A 14,796-nucleotide genomic window follows, 5' to 3' on the forward strand; every position below is an offset into this window, starting at 1 on the left:
TCAGTGCTATGTTGTAACCACAGGTGGTGGGTGGACGTTCTGTGGCATTGACAGCCAGTACCGGATTCGCAGAAAAAGCAGACCGACCGCCTCCATTTTCATGACTGAAGAAGATACGCCGGACTGGAAATGCGTTGATATCAGTGAGGCCGCCATACAGATCCGGGTGTTATGACTTTAGCACGAGTGTGCGGGATATTGCTTCGTCTGGGGAATCTGGAAGCGGGCCTGCCGCATAATGCCTTCGGCAGTTCTCGCAACTGGGGTGGGCTGCAAGACACTGCCACGTTTTGTACGTGTGAACACGCTAAGGATGTTTTTGACACACATCCATGTTCTTTACTAAACAAGGTTTTGCGGTTGATCCGTGCTTGACAACGCAATTTGAATTAGGTCACTGTATGGTCAATTGAGGAGGACAGTGGATGTCAACCAGTATTGCCGTCAACAATAGTTTGAGGGGTGCACCAGCAAACAAAATGATTGCTGAGAAAAATGGAGCGACGATGGTAGTGTCGGCAGCAGAGAGTGAACTGTGAACAAAGCCTGAAAGAAGCAAGCTGTCAACGGAACGCGAGACTTGGTATCCAGTCTCTCACCTCTGAGGGAGAAGGTTCCGTCCCCGCCCCCCCCACAAGCTTCTCTCGTCCCTTTTCCACAACCCACTATGCTTTTGGAAACAGACGCACCGGCCTTGTTGCTTGTTGTTGACACAGGAACGCTACAACCCTAGGAGAGCTAACTCCTTGACAGTACCACTAGCGAGTTATTGCATTCACTGGCAGAAAATGGTGGCAACCGAGAGTCGGCGCCAGTTGCGCGCTGGCACTTTTCCAGTTTTCCGCAATAGGATGTGGTCCCGAGCCCGCAGTGTGTTCAGTTTCCCCAGCATGGGGATCCGGAAACTGCTGGCTTTTCATCTTCCTTCGGTCAGGAAGAATGTCGCAAATTCTCTTCTGATGGACACACCGGCGAATGCGAGCAAGAATGACTTGCCGTTGAGGAGGCGGCATGAGCTAGCGAGCACCGCGGGCACAGGAACTCCCTATTTGAAGACGCGGGGGATTCTCGAGCAGAATGATCGACAGCCACTTCCTTTTTTCGTGAATTCGGAAAGCGAAGCCATGGCAAAATAGCCGGGCACTGGCAAACTTTCCGCGGCCGGGCAGAAGCACGGTGGAAAAACAGTGCTGCGATGTGCTTGCGTGGACACGGCAGACAAGACATTCTCTCGGGAAAGAGCAGGTAGTTAACTGTCTGCTGAGTCGGAAGAAGTGTTTCTGGAACAGTCATTTTCCGAAGGAACCGCAAGTACTCATATCGAAAGAATCCAAAGTCTTTCTTCCCTTGTGGCCTCCATTTTCGTCTCAAGCAGGGGAACTGTCATCTTTTTCTGGCGTTGTTGCCTCTGGCAAGATAGCGCTAACTGCTCTTCCGATGCTTCTCAACTGGCCAACTTCGTTCAACCGACAAAGCCTGCTGGAAAGATGTCTATCGAGTGGGGAACGGCCAACTTTTGCCCTTTCATCTCCCAGTCTTTCCGGCTGTGAACACGTCGTTTTCTTGTCTCCCTTAGTCTTTTCCAGATTCAGAGCGAACCCGTTGAAACCGGGAGCTCGTCCTACGTGCCCTCGCGGGGTGCACCCTTTGATTCACATCACTAGAATCCCCCCACGGCGTATGATTCACGGACTATCCCAACTGGTATCGCTGACCATTCTTCTTTGCATGTCCCATCAAAAGCAGTCGAAGCTACATAAAGGTCATACCCGGCAACGGCGTCGCCGCCTGGTCTGTAAATAGACCGCGTTCCACGAAAGTGTTTTCCATCCGCGTTCAGTCGGCAGAAGAATGGAACAGATCAGATTTGGGACTGTGGCCTTGAAGCCACATGGCGACTTCCTGGCAAAACTGCCCGCAGCAGAAACGCGCCGTCCGCGACACCGGCCTCTACTTTGCCTAGTGGCCGCCGTTGTCAGTTTAGTGGTGCTCTGTATCTGCGTTGAGGGTCCTGCTGGAGTTGAGGCGGGCGCCTTCAAGGACTTGTCAAAGGAGACAAAGAAGCTCAAGAAGAAGGAAAAAACAATGAAGAAGTACAGGAAGAAGCTGAAAAAGCCAGTGTCCTGCAGCATCTCGTCCTGCATGACGATGTCTCGAAGCAAAGCCGAAACGAAGGTGAAGAAGTACGCAGCACTGTTGGAACAAGCCATGCAGACCGTCAGGGAATATATGATGAGGGTGCAGTCGAAGATTGCGACAGCTGAACAATCCCTGCAGACGTTGTCTCCGAAGAAACAGTCGAAGAAGAAGAAGAAAATCAACAAGGCCCACGAGCGATTGCAGAAAACGACAGCGGAGTACAACAAAGCGGTGAAATTGTTGAAAGACGCCGGAAGAAATGTAGATAACCTCAGCTTAGCTAGTATCAGCGGCGGTGGAGGTAATGATGATGATGATGGCTACGATGAGCGCGATGTTCGACGTAAGAAGTAACTGACTGTGCTGGAGATCTGGAAACTGGAATGTGTTTTGCTAAAGCACGAAATGGCTCGGCTGATTGCAACGTTACGCGTGGAAGGAAAGAATCCGTTTGACAGAAACCAATGGCCGTGTCCCAGACTGAGGACTAATCTCTCTTCTGGCAACGCCGGTGTACACTGTCGTGTCTTCCTTCCAAGAAGATTCTGGAATTGCATCAGAGCAAAGCCGCACGTTCAGCGCCTTAGGGCGTTGAGTTGTGATTGCCTCTTTGAGTTGTCCAACCGAAACCGACTTCGACAGCACTCACGCAGTCCGACGTTCACGATCCTCGAGGGAGTTGCCCGTAGTTCAACTAGTTCTCTGCTCAAGACTCTCCAAGGTGCATCCAGGAACAGCAGGCAACCTACCGAGTTAGATCTGCCGTCAAAGTGGTGCGTGTGAAGTAGGTTGCGCCTTCTTACACGTGATCTGTTGCCATGGAAACGGTAAGTTGAGTTTAGATACAGTGTTTCTTCCTGAGTTGCCCTCGCCTGCTTGCGGGGAACATGGATTCTACAGTGCTGCGGACCCTCAGAGTCAGAGTCTTGCGTGCATGTTGGAACTTTGGAGTCGCATATGGCGTCGGCGAACGAGAAGCGAGTGAGAAACTCTTCAGCTTCCCTTTCTTTATATTCAAAATGTTTGTCGAATGTGTTGCTGAAAAATGCGACCTACTCGGTACGAACACGATGCAAAGTAAACAGATGTCACTTCTGGGCAACAGCTCCCGCGCAGCATCACACACAGACCACTGCATTTCAGAACGCCAATAGAGGCAATCTGCCGCCTTTCAGGAATGCGAACAACAGGCTCACTCATATAACCACATGCCTGGATTCTTCGCGTACATCTTTGCAACGTAATCGGTGTTCCTTCGGGTGCCTGCCGCGCGCATCAGTGCAGAATAGTCGTTCTATGAAACGCCTATGCATCAGCACACATCCGTCAGAGTTTAGCAGACGATGTCCCCCACAATTTTTCCGTTTTCCATCTTTAAGTGTCACATGGACAATCCGTCGTAACAGTAGGGATCAAACGATAGAATAAGCTCGAGCATTATCCGTACATGGCAGGCACAGGGAGAAAAAGCTCGACAGCTGCTGCGAATGACGATGCTACGCGGCACATGCACATTCCTACATGCTGTGAGTCTAGCTCCGCCTTCGTAGTCTCGTTTTTCTTTCTTGAATTCGTGTCCGTCACCACAGTACACACCCTTCCACGACTGGATTGTGTGGCGCTTTTTCTGTGCGATCCGCAACCCGGAACTTGCATGTTGGAATCATAAGTCAGCACCACGGTTTGGAGACACCGTTGGAGATTGAGGAAAGACTCTTCAAACACAGATACCCTGCAACGTTGACCTTCTACCGAGGTATTCCTTCTCGATTGTCGAAACAACTGCAGTGGCGGATCTGGCACGCAGGACAGCTGGAAAGCTATACCCGAACTTCTGGGTCGCTGATCATTTGTCAGGAGACTACGTCATCTTAAAATGTGATGATCACGGGACATGGGCGAGCTGCGATTTTCATGCTCAACGACGTGTCACACAGACTGCAGTCAACCGACCAAGAGCTTTTGAACCTCGGACCCAAGATAGGAGTCGTTGAAACGACCGATTTCTCCAGGCACTCCGCTTGACAAAAAAGTACTCGAAAACACACCGTCCGGTCATGCCCCGCCACCTTTTCTCTGCTTTCTTCCCCGTAACCGGCTCCGTTTCGCACACGAACGGGACGCCGTCTGAAACATTTTCCCATTTCCGACGAGCCAAGCGCATAACAAGTGGTTTTCAGTCTGAAGGAGCAAAAAATGAGCCTGAACTCCATAAAATGTGCTGCATGAGAAGTTCTGGGGAAGGAACTCGACAAAAAATAATGCAAAACTGCCCCGTCTTGCACTGCACCGGTGGTTCAGCATGCAGAGCGCGCCACTTACTCTTGCTTCTGAGTCACTCCCGACCTAATAAGCAAAGATCCACAAATCTTTCCTTTCGGGGATCTCTTTTCGAACAGATGCTCGATTTTTTCCTCTTTTGTTCAAAAATCTTCTTCAAGACACGCCGAAGCTCATCCTTGCTCACCGTTTTCCGAAGACCTCACTCGTTCTAACGTTTGTCTTCTGGCCGATTTAGTCAGTGAACTGCCAACACAGACGGTCCATATATTTCCATATATTTTCACGCGCCGCTCTGTTCGAATTCTCTGACACACAGAGGCAGCGAATCACATCGTCTCAGCCGTTTAGCAGAGCCTGGCGGGGGACCTCGGAAACCGGCGATGTGTATATCGTCCTCTCTTCCCTGTTCTCCGAAAGCGCCGTTCCGGTTCTCGCAACCCTTTTTCGCGCCGCCTTCTCCCACTCCCTTTTATCGAAAGACCTGGCAACACTGGAACTTTTTGCGTTTCCTGGATGGCCTTTATTGTTCGAGAGCAGTGGTTCTTGTCTGCCATTTTTAACTGGATTTGAGTGTTGTGTGCGGCCTTCTGTTGTCAGCGTAGGCTAGAGCGAAGAAGTGCACGTTTACACGGTACGCATTTGACGCCTGCTCCAGCCTTGAAACCGCCAACGTCTTCTTCAGCTCTTTCGCCTGAATTCTCAAGCACGTTTTCCTCGCGTCAACAAACTTCGGTCCGACGACCTCTGTAGCGCACCGCGAGATCCCGGCGGCTTTTCTTGGATAGCATCGAAGGAACAAGTAAATTTCGGACAGCTGCATTCCCAATCTCGCTGTGTGTCTTGTGTATCTTCTGTAGACAAACAGTTCCACGTTTCCGCTTCTCTGTTCGCATGCACGCGCGCTCCCCTCCCCGGTCGGCCAGATGTTCGGGAGCCGCAGATTCTCCTGATCCCCGTAACAACGGACAGAAACAAGGAAACTCAAAGCTTTTCTCTTTTGGCTTTCACCGGAGTGGAAAGGGATTGAAAACAACTCTGAAGAGAATCGCTTTCTTTTCGCCTGACAACGGGACAGCACTCCTTTTTCAGCTCCACTGTCTCTATCGGAAAATGGACTCTTCTCCTGCGCATCATGGCTACGCTTAGGCCCACAGAAATACGCTGTAGAGCCGCCGTCCCGGATGTCCTTGTCGCGAAACGCGTGGTTTCTGAGCGGAGAGCCGCGATCTGTTTTCTCCTCTTTTCCAGCCTTCTGGAAACCGTCCTTCTTCCCTCGGTATGCGGTCTCGCATCGCGGAGGCCGTCGCGTTCTCTGCCTGCTTCCCCACCTGGCCTGAGTCTTCCGGTCGCATCTTCTCTCGATCTCAAGTCTATCCTCCTCTAGCCTCTCTCTGCCTGTAGCCTCTCGATCCTCTAACATCTCGTCGAACCTCCTTCTCTTCTAACCTCTCCTCTGACTTCTCTCTCCCTACTTCCCCTTTCCTGCTCGGATATTTCTTTTCTCGACCCTCTCCGTTCCGTCTCTGCGCTTTCCACTCCTCGGTCCGACCGCCGCTTTCCAGAGACGATGATGACAGAAGCGCGGAGTGGCGAGGGCCGCTTGAGCCTTCTATCACATGCCGCGACATTTCGGCAGCCTTCTCGCCAGTGTCAGAGCATCCTTGTGTCCGAATGGCTCGCGAACAAGCTGATTCGCAGGTGAGAATTGCTGTCCTTCGCCCCGTTTCGTCTTGTTCGCTCTCCGCTCCTTCACCTCTGTGAGGATTCCAGCTTCTCATATGCACGCACCGGACGCGTTAAGACACGGCGCAGCCGAGAGTCGACCTGCGGTCTGCGAGCTCGCTGCCCGTCTCGCAGTCTCGCTTTGGGGTCGGAAGAGCGACTGCGTTCGCGCCAGTCTTTCAAGAGGCGAGCGGGGGACTTCGTCGCGGGGGAAAGACAACGTTTCCGTGGAGAGAGTCAAGTCTTGATCCGCCCAGCCGAAAACACTATGAAGAGATGTCTCTTGCATGCATCGACTTTCTGTGAAGTCGAATCCAAAAGGTCAGGTGTCTCTCTTTGAGTCTCGCTTTTCTCGGAACTCACCTCAGAATCCGCAGCGTTTCCTCCCTGTTGCTGCCGCCTTCTTTGCCTCGGTTCTTGTGTCTCCACCCCTGGGGAGCTCTGGCGTTTCCAAAGAGCGATGTCGCCTCACTGCTCATCGTTTCGCCACTGCTCGGCCTCTGGAAACATAAAAAGGATGTCTGCTATGGTCGCTTCAAGGAACTCGCAAAAACGCGAGCATCTGTCACTGAAGTTGTGCGTTTTGTGTCCTCGACTCCGGCCTTCCACCGGAAACAGACACTCTTGGGAATCGCCTTCCCCCCGCCTGTTTAACTCTGTGCCGATGCATGCAGCTGTGCGTTGTAGTTTCTGAGAAAGCCTTCTCTTGCATGCGTGCGCTCAGATATCTTGAGAGCTTCTCTGACCAGACCTGGCCGTCCGTCGTCAAATGGTGAGGAAAGCGACAAATCCTCCGAAACAACCGAGTAAACAGAGACCCCATTGTACCTGGGATACAAAGGATGTCTCTCTTTGTAAGATACAGACATCCAGATTCTTTGCGCGCTGTGCCCCACCACCGTAGTGGACTGCGTAAGACAGCTAAATGTTTGAATTTCAGCGTCCTACCACATCAGCGTTTTTCCACCTAGAAGACGCCGGCAGAGGAAAACGGGCGAGAGCAGCGGAGAATACAAAAGAAAAGAGCATGTATGCCGCGAACCCCACTTCGAAGGAAAGACCAGAAGAAGACGGAGAGGTCTGAGAGAAAGCAAAGACACTCCGTTGTCGGATTTCTTTAATCCCCAGAGGTTCACGACCTAGAGTTGCGACAGCTTTGACGGTGACGCTACGACAGCCAGAGATTTCGATGTCCTCTGCTGAGTCTTCTTCGTTGTCCTCCTGAGCATGTGTGGGCAGCGTTCTTCTACCTCTACTCAGAGTCCGGTGCATGCGCTTGCGGTCTCTCGTTGCAGGACTTTCGTCCTCGGCGTCCTGTCTCTGAAGAACTCCGGAATTCCTCTCCACAGTCTCTCTGTCGACGAACTGGTCGACATCGTGAACCGTAGGTTTTCCACCTCATGTTTCGACTCTCGCTTCCTCCACATTCTCGCGTTTTGGCAACTTATCTTGCGGGACGCCTCACCCCTGCCACGAGTCTTCTTGGTCCTTTTCCACGCAACCTTCTGAACGCCTTTTCTTCGGCCTTGTCTGCTTCCTTCGTCGAAAGTGTCTCTTCCTGAAGATCGCCCCAAACCCAGGCTGCCCACTCTCCTCTTTCTCGTGGGCTTGTCGCGCCGTCTCCTGGTCCACCTTTCAGTGTTTCTTCTCTCTTCACGCTTTCTCAAGATAACCCTCATCGGTCACCGAGACTGGCTTCTTGCCAGCTGCCGCTTCTCTCCCCATTTCTCCCTTTGACGGTTTCTTTCCCTGTCTTCTTGGGTGCTTTTCTCTGTCTCCTTTCCTCCATTCGACCCCTCTCTCCTCGTTCTTCTCTTCTCGTTCAACACTCGCAAACTTCTGAGATTGCGGTCTTACGGTTTGGACTCGCGAGAGTCTCTCAATGACTAACCGAATGCCTAGAAGAGACTTGTATCAGTGCATGGCCGGCTTAAAAGTTTAACATTTCCTTCGCTGCTGCTGGAACTGCATGTTGTTCGCTTGCGGTAGGACGCTGAAGCGTCTTCTTCCAAGTCAAATTCATCGAAAACCTAGAACTACCACAGTTCCTTGACGGTTAGCTGGGTCACACTGGCTTCTCTTCTCTTTCTTCCTGTTGCTCTTCTCTTTCTTCATGTTGTCCCTCTTATTCTCTTTCTTCCACTTCTTCCTTCCGGTTCTTGCGTTTCGGCGCTTCTTTGCTGTTGGTGTGGGGAGAGCACTTGCGGTTCATCATTTCTTCTCTCGTGAACCGCAGTTTCAAGTGCTCCTTCTTCTTCTTCGCGACTCTTCTTCAGAAAACGGATATTCGAGTCTGACGCCGGCACAGCGGCTCGTCCCTCTCCAGTGGGCGTCGTCAGCCCCCTCTCCGTCTGAGCTGCGAGAAGAGCTTCATACTTTTTCTCCGTCGCTCAGCTGTCTGCACAACCCACCGGGAGTCTCCTCAGTCGCTGACACGCGGGCTTCGGTCGGAGGCTCAGGCAGAAAAAGAGTCACTTTTTCTTCTTTCTCTGCACCTTCCTCGGGGCTGCGAAGACATTCCACCTCAGCGATCGCGAGGAAACCGAGCAGCGACTGGAGAACAGGAGACCCTGCCGTTTTCCTGCCTCCACGAGCTGCGCCGGCCTCGTAAGAAAATCGGAACATAACAGCCAAGACAAGAAAAGTCAGAGAGGGAGTCCAAATGACACGATCAGGTGCCATGTACGGGAACTGGTCTTTCACTACAGCATACGCTCTTTAAAGATTATATATATGTATACATATGCATATATATATATATATATATATATATACTGGCGTTTGACTAAATATTGCTACACCTTTCTGTGAATCTGTACTTGTTTCTATCTATTCATCTAACTATCTATATCTATCTATTTCCTTTCTATCTATCTACTCATGTTTTCATTTATTTGTGATTCTTTATATCTGCAGCTTGGGGGAGATAGGTGAATCTGTGCATGCATTTGCACGTTGAAGGCTGCGTGTTCATGCGAACGTCTGTATTCTTCTGTGGAGTGGGAGAGGTTCTTCATGGAAGAAGCAGGGCACCATTTGTAGTTCTGCATGCAGTCTTTCTCGTCCATTTTTTCTTCAGACCCCTCCCAGAGGCGCCTTCCCGCTTCTCCTCCACTCCAGAAACGTATCCCTCGTGGTGGGGGGACTCGGCGCTCCCTCCTCGCGTCAGCTGTCCATACATCGCGGCGGCGCTCGGTTCGCGTCCTTCGCCCTGTTCGCTGTCCTCTCAACCGGGGGAGACTCCTCTGTCAAGGGCGCCACGCGAGGCCGGCCTCGGCTCTTCTCGGCTCTCGAGTGTACATACACCCCACACCCACGGGGCCTGTGCGCGTGGGCCGCACGACGCCGCATGCGTCGCCGCCTGTTCCCGGGCGGCAGCCGAGACAGACTTCTCGACAGCTTCCGCGTTTGACTGCTTCTCAGGTGTACAGACAGGGGACGGACCGGCAGCGTCGTACTGCGCCGCCTTTCCCGCTTCCGTCGCGCCTTCGTGTCTCGCGCCTGGTGACCGGCCTTGTTCCTGCTCCACTTCCGTGTCTCCTCCTGGGGCGGCTGGAGTTCCTCTGTCAAACGCGAGACTCCTTTCTTCAAATGAGAAGCCGAAAACGCTTCTTCAGTCGTCTGCAGCTCGCGGCAGTCGCGCCGTTCCCCTGTCCCCGCCTCCGAGGTCGCGAGAGAGCCTCGCCTTTTCGGCGTCGCCCCGACGGGCCACGACGTCTCATACTACGCTGCATGCAGAGCGCAAGCGTTCGAATGCGATGTGTATCAAGCAAAGAAATCTGCATGCGTCCCGACCGGCGCACAGCCCGCTGCCACCCATCGACGGCTTCCAGGCCTTTCGACCCTCACAAGAAGCTCGGTGGGTATGCACTCTCCGTCCTAGCTCCCACAGACACCTCCCGCCTCGATCGCCGCGTTCAACTGCGAGAGAAAGAGAGAGGCAGCAAAATTTCTCGCGACTGCATGCGACCACACCCTTCTGGCCCGGGGGTGAAGCCGAGGGCCGCGAACGGTTTGCCCCAGAAGAGACGCAGCTGTCTCCGCCGTGGGATCTCGAAGAAGGGACACCCGCCCTCGCCGGGAGGTCGGAGGCCGCGCGTCGGACCCCACCGCCGAGAGGCACCCCGGGGACGAGGACAGGAGGCGCGGAAAGCAGAATTGCGCATGCAATTGAGGCTGCCCGTGGGGCGGCGACTCTGTTTCGGAGGACCTCGCAAGAAGAGGCGTCCCCAGAGCTCGCAGACAGCCCCAAGATGGCCTGCTCGTCGTACTTTGAGGCAGCCCTCGCCGCGTACTCAGAGACCCCGGGTGTACATACACCTGGCGAAGCCGGGGCACCCTGCGAGCGAGTTGCATGCAGTTGGGAAATCGACATCCACGGGCGGCGGAAGCGCGGCGAGAAGCCCGACGCGTTGGCTTTTTCGGAGTCCGATCTGCGGTTCGGACGGGGATCGACAAACGCCAGAAGCACCTTCTCGCCGGCCGCCCTCCCCGTGTTAGCGCATGCAGCCCCAAGCCCTTCCGCGGACTCTGCGCCTCCGAGGAGTGCGGCAGGCGACTCTTGCGCCGACAGCGAGACACTTTCTTCGCTGTCTCTGGACCGCGTGGCCTTCTCGCCATCGGGCTCTGCGAGTCGCCTCACTGTCGCAGATGTCTCCTTCGCGTCCCTGCCGCGACAGCCTGTCTCCTGCGGGCGCGGAGACACCTCGGCTGACCTCCACGGCGAGGGAGGCCTGAGGGACTCGGCGGCGCCTCTGAGCGACAGCTTCGTCAGCAGCGACAGCTCCTTTCCAGAGCGGCTTGTGAGAGAAAAAAGAGATCCTTCCACTGCTGTCGGAGCCGAAGCAGAGAGCGACGCGTGGAGAGAGCAGGAGACTGCGGCTATCAAAGACATCCTGGAGATGTACTGGGGGGACGTGGAGCAGATTGAGAAGGGTGGGAGAGCCGGAGACAGCGAGTTGGAAGACACAAAGGAAGGCCCATGCTTTGTGTCGTCAGAGACAGCAAGTGTGCATCTCGACTCTTCGCCGGGAGGGGAGGACACAGCAAGGGAGAGTAACAGGAAAGGGAATTGACGGAGTTTACGGCTTATGAAGACCCCTGTCAAAAGAGGGGGAGGAGATGGAGGTTCTGTTTTTATTTTCCAGCTGTTCCATGTTCATGAAGGCAGGTGCCTGGGACAGGGAAAGCGACAGTTTTGCACACATGGCGATACGGGGGGGGGGCAGTTGAAGGGAGAGAGGAAGAGAAAATGAGAGAAAGGAGTAGAATGGAAGCTGAGAGAAAGAAACCGGTCTAGGGAGAGAAGAGTTTGTTTCTTTTCTGACACGACTCTCCTTTAGGAAGCAGCGTTTCGTCTGAGTCATTGCCCTCTCTCCCCCCCCTCCCCCCGCTCCCGCCCTCATTTGGTGAAGAAAAAGAAAAGCCTCTTGGATACCCCGCAAGGCATGCGGGAAGCTTGAAAGCTGTCGCACTGGACCTGCATGCAACCCGGTCTTTTCAAGCATGAGTTCCCCGTCTTGTTTCTTCTCTGAATCGCGAAGAAGCTACAGAAACTGAAAGTCTCTCTTCGTGTGTCTCGGTCGCCCCTTGTCCTGTTTCCCTCGACAGAGTCGAGATTCGTTCAGCCTCGCATGCATTCTTGGCTTTGGTCTCTTGTTTCTTGTCAAGTGGACAAAGAAGCAGAAAGAAAATGTGCTATTCTGTTGAAGATGAGCGAAGGCGGTCCCGAGGCTTTCTCGTTACCGGGAACCACGAAATGTCGCCGAAACACACCCTCGCGCGGCTCTCTCCACTTTTGGCGTAGAAAGGAATTTTGTGAATCCACTTTTTTTCTGTTGAGAAGACACTGGGATGTTCTACTTTCGTAGAACGCATGGAAATCGATCTTGGCATGTAAAAACTGCCGAGTTTTCTGCGTGGAGCGCGGAAGACTCCTCTCTCTCTTTTCTGCGAGAAGCACTGCTGCACAGAAAAAGTGTCTCCGCGAACCCCACACTGTCTCCCTTGGTGGCTCTGGAACGAGTCTCCTCCGCAAGCAGAGGCTCTCTCGCGGAGGGAGAAGAGCAAGGAGGATGACTGAGAGAGGCAGAGAGTGTGTGCAGGTTTTCTGACGCTTCTCGATCAGGAGATTTTCCGGTAGTCTCGAGGCACGCGTCTTTTTTCAGGGATAGGCGGTCGGTATCAAGGGCGTAGACTAGGACGCCAGGCTCCTGCATGTCACGCCACAAACTCTGAGCGAGGACTGCGAAACTTAAACTGAGAAGTTGAGGGGGGACCGACGTACTTCACACGAAGGAGTTTTGCTCACCTGTGCCTCAAAAAAACAAAGTGGAGATTCGCGTGTACGTGGTGGACGCGAGCTTCCGATACGCATCCGAAGCCATGTGATTTCTTTCAAGGAACGAGAAGTTACGCGGAGCCAGAGAGAGAGACTCTGCCTGCTCTGAGAGGATGCCTTTCCCTCGTGGAACAGGCAGCCAAACATCATCTTGGACGAGAGCGACACACTTTCCTGCATCTGCGTTCACGCAACGGTATGAATATGGCCCTGTAGCTGCACTGCTCCAACAAGATGCATTTCGGCACCCTCATGTCTCTGGAAGTCTGCGTACCTATTTAAAGGTATGAACGTATCCTTACAACTGCATACACATACACACGAACATGTACATATATCTATGTATATACTTGTATGTGCAGAGTGTATAATAGAGAGGTGTAGGTGTGCATGTCCTACACTCGCATGCGTACTTCGTTGTTCCCGGGAGGTTCCTGTTTTTTCAAAAGAAGCGAGCTGAGGAAGGAAAGAGTGGGATCTGCCGTTTCTCCCTATTCTTCTCGGCGGAGACATGAACAATCACGCTGAATCCTTTCTCGACCTTCCGTTTCTCCTTACCATCCTTTTTTCTTGACCTTTGTTTTCTCTTCACCATTCACTTTCTTCTCTCTCCACATGCCCCGCTTTTCCCTGCTTTCTTCTTTTGCTCTTCACAAGCGAAACGCAGTCGCAGAATTGGCTTCCTCCCCACCTCCCCAGATTACTTGTTTTCCTGGGGAGTTTGTGTTCCTGCACGAGATTTTCACGCTCACGAAATCTCCATTTTTTTAAACTCTGTTCTTCGATGGATTTTCTGGCCCCGATGCTTCCGTCGCTTTTACCGGGGCGAAGAATTTCACTGCATAGAGAATATCACAGCTTCTAAGGCGCTGAGATTGTCCCCACAACAAACGGTGGACACAGACAACACAGGATTTCTACGCGAAGATCTATTGTTTATGAACGCAAAATCTGTCACACCAAATACGCCTGCACTGAGGAAAGCGGATCTCGTCTGTTTTGTGTCGTCGCCTTTTTGCCGATGTTCAGTGAAATTTCTTAAACGTTCTTTCTTACGGCTACTCGTCGTTTTTCGGAATTTTCCTGAAACACTGTTTCGCTGTCCGCCACGTTTACCACACCCTTGTCTTTCTTCGATTTTTTGTGGGAGATTTAAATCTAAAGAACACTCTACTACAGGCACCACTGGCACTGAAAACATACAAATACAAAAAAACTCCTCTCTCAGCATTATAGTAATGATCAAGCGATCTCCATTAAGCTAGATAACGCGCAGACTTTTTCGCCAGACACACGACGAAAACCTTCAGTCGGCCTCTCCGGCCTTTGTTGATTTGAATCGCAAAGCTACAAGATCACTTCTGTTCTCTCTTTCGAAACGCTGTTTTCTCCAATGTTTGTCAGTCTTCGAAACTCGCACTTTCCTTTTCCTGAGTTCCTGACCGTCCACGCAGGTCTCTGCATGCAGTCGCCTCCCGGGAAAGGCCAGCAGGAGAACGCTCGACAGTCGACTTCTCTGTCGAGAAATGGTGATCTGTAAGGAGAGAAGGTGGAAAACAGCAAAGGAGAAGAGAAAGAAAGAGAGGAAGGAAGAAAATGCGCTCTGCCGCTCAATCGACAAGCGATGCATGCGACCCGTCGTCTGTCGAGTTGTGCATCTCCTCTGTGAGAAGAGACAAGCAGCCGAGAGAGGCAAAAATCCTCTTCCACTCTGGAAAACGTTCTTGCGTTTGCTCTTTCAGGTCTCGCAACGAACAAGAAGCAGGCACTCCATCTCGATCTTTTCCTTTCCATCTCTTTCTTCTCCTTAGAGTCTCCCTCCTTTCTCCTCTGCAGTCTCTCTGTCCGTCGCGCTTGTCGCCGGGGATTTATCTGCACAGCAAAAGCAAAACCCGCTCCCTTTCCAGAGAGCACCTCTCTTCAATGCGAAACTTCGTTCTGCCCATGTCTGCGCGCAAATCTGCATCCGTGCGGTGTATGTACACTGGAGATGCAACGCAATGTCCATGTAGGGAAACCGCTCTTATCCGGAAAGACGATGGCGTCTGTTTCTGCTTCTCTTGTCCTGTGTACGAATGCAAACTTGTTTACGCGTGAAGCTGTCTATGCAGGCCGCTACGTTTTTCTACGTCTTCTCATGTGCAGGTGACGGTCCTTATTCGTTTACAACTTAGAATATATATCTCTTGCTCCGGACGGACGTATGGAGATTCAAGACGGCCCTTCGAGGTCGTCTTTCTTGTCTCCTTTGGCTTCCTCGACACGGCGCTTTTCTGCTCTCCCTGTCGACTTTTCTTTCGCCGATTTGTACC

At 52.6% G+C, this 14,796-nt stretch overlaps 3 protein-coding genes across 3 annotated transcripts; all 3 read left to right on the forward strand.

Moving 5' to 3' along the window:
- Nucleotides 1–825: 825 nt before the first annotated feature.
- TGME49_314260 (hypothetical protein) lies at nt 826–4,390 on the forward strand. The gene has a single exon (XM_002364585.2). It carries the CDS (start codon nt 1,852–1,854, stop codon nt 2,491–2,493), a length of 642 nt encoding a protein of 213 aa, XP_002364626.1. The 5' UTR covers nt 826–1,851; the 3' UTR covers nt 2,494–4,390.
- A 181-nt stretch (nt 4,391–4,571) lies between these two features.
- On the forward strand, nt 4,572–11,997 carry TGME49_314265 (hypothetical protein). The gene is made up of 5 exons (XM_018782810.1): nt 4,572–6,120; nt 6,869–6,916; nt 7,440–7,528; nt 8,421–8,751; nt 9,224–11,997. The coding sequence occupies exons 1-5, from the start codon at nt 5,990–5,992 to the stop codon at nt 11,217–11,219; spliced, it is 2,595 nt and encodes an 864-aa protein (XP_018635383.1). The 5' UTR covers nt 4,572–5,989; the 3' UTR covers nt 11,220–11,997.
- A 593-nt stretch (nt 11,998–12,590) lies between these two features.
- On the forward strand, nt 12,591–14,633 carry TGME49_314267 (hypothetical protein; the record flags this gene model as incomplete). Its single annotated transcript, XM_018782811.1, has 3 exons — nt 12,591–12,768; nt 13,939–14,020; nt 14,227–14,633. The coding sequence occupies exons 1-3, from the start codon at nt 12,598–12,600 to the stop codon at nt 14,631–14,633; spliced, it is 660 nt and encodes a 219-aa protein (XP_018635382.1). The 5' UTR covers nt 12,591–12,597.
- Nucleotides 14,634–14,796: the final 163 nt, after the last annotated feature.

Source organism: Toxoplasma gondii, chromosome XI (genome assembly GCF_000006565.2).
Source record: "Toxoplasma gondii ME49 chromosome XI, whole genome shotgun sequence".
NCBI classification, from domain to species: Eukaryota; Apicomplexa; class Conoidasida; order Eucoccidiorida; family Sarcocystidae; genus Toxoplasma; species Toxoplasma gondii.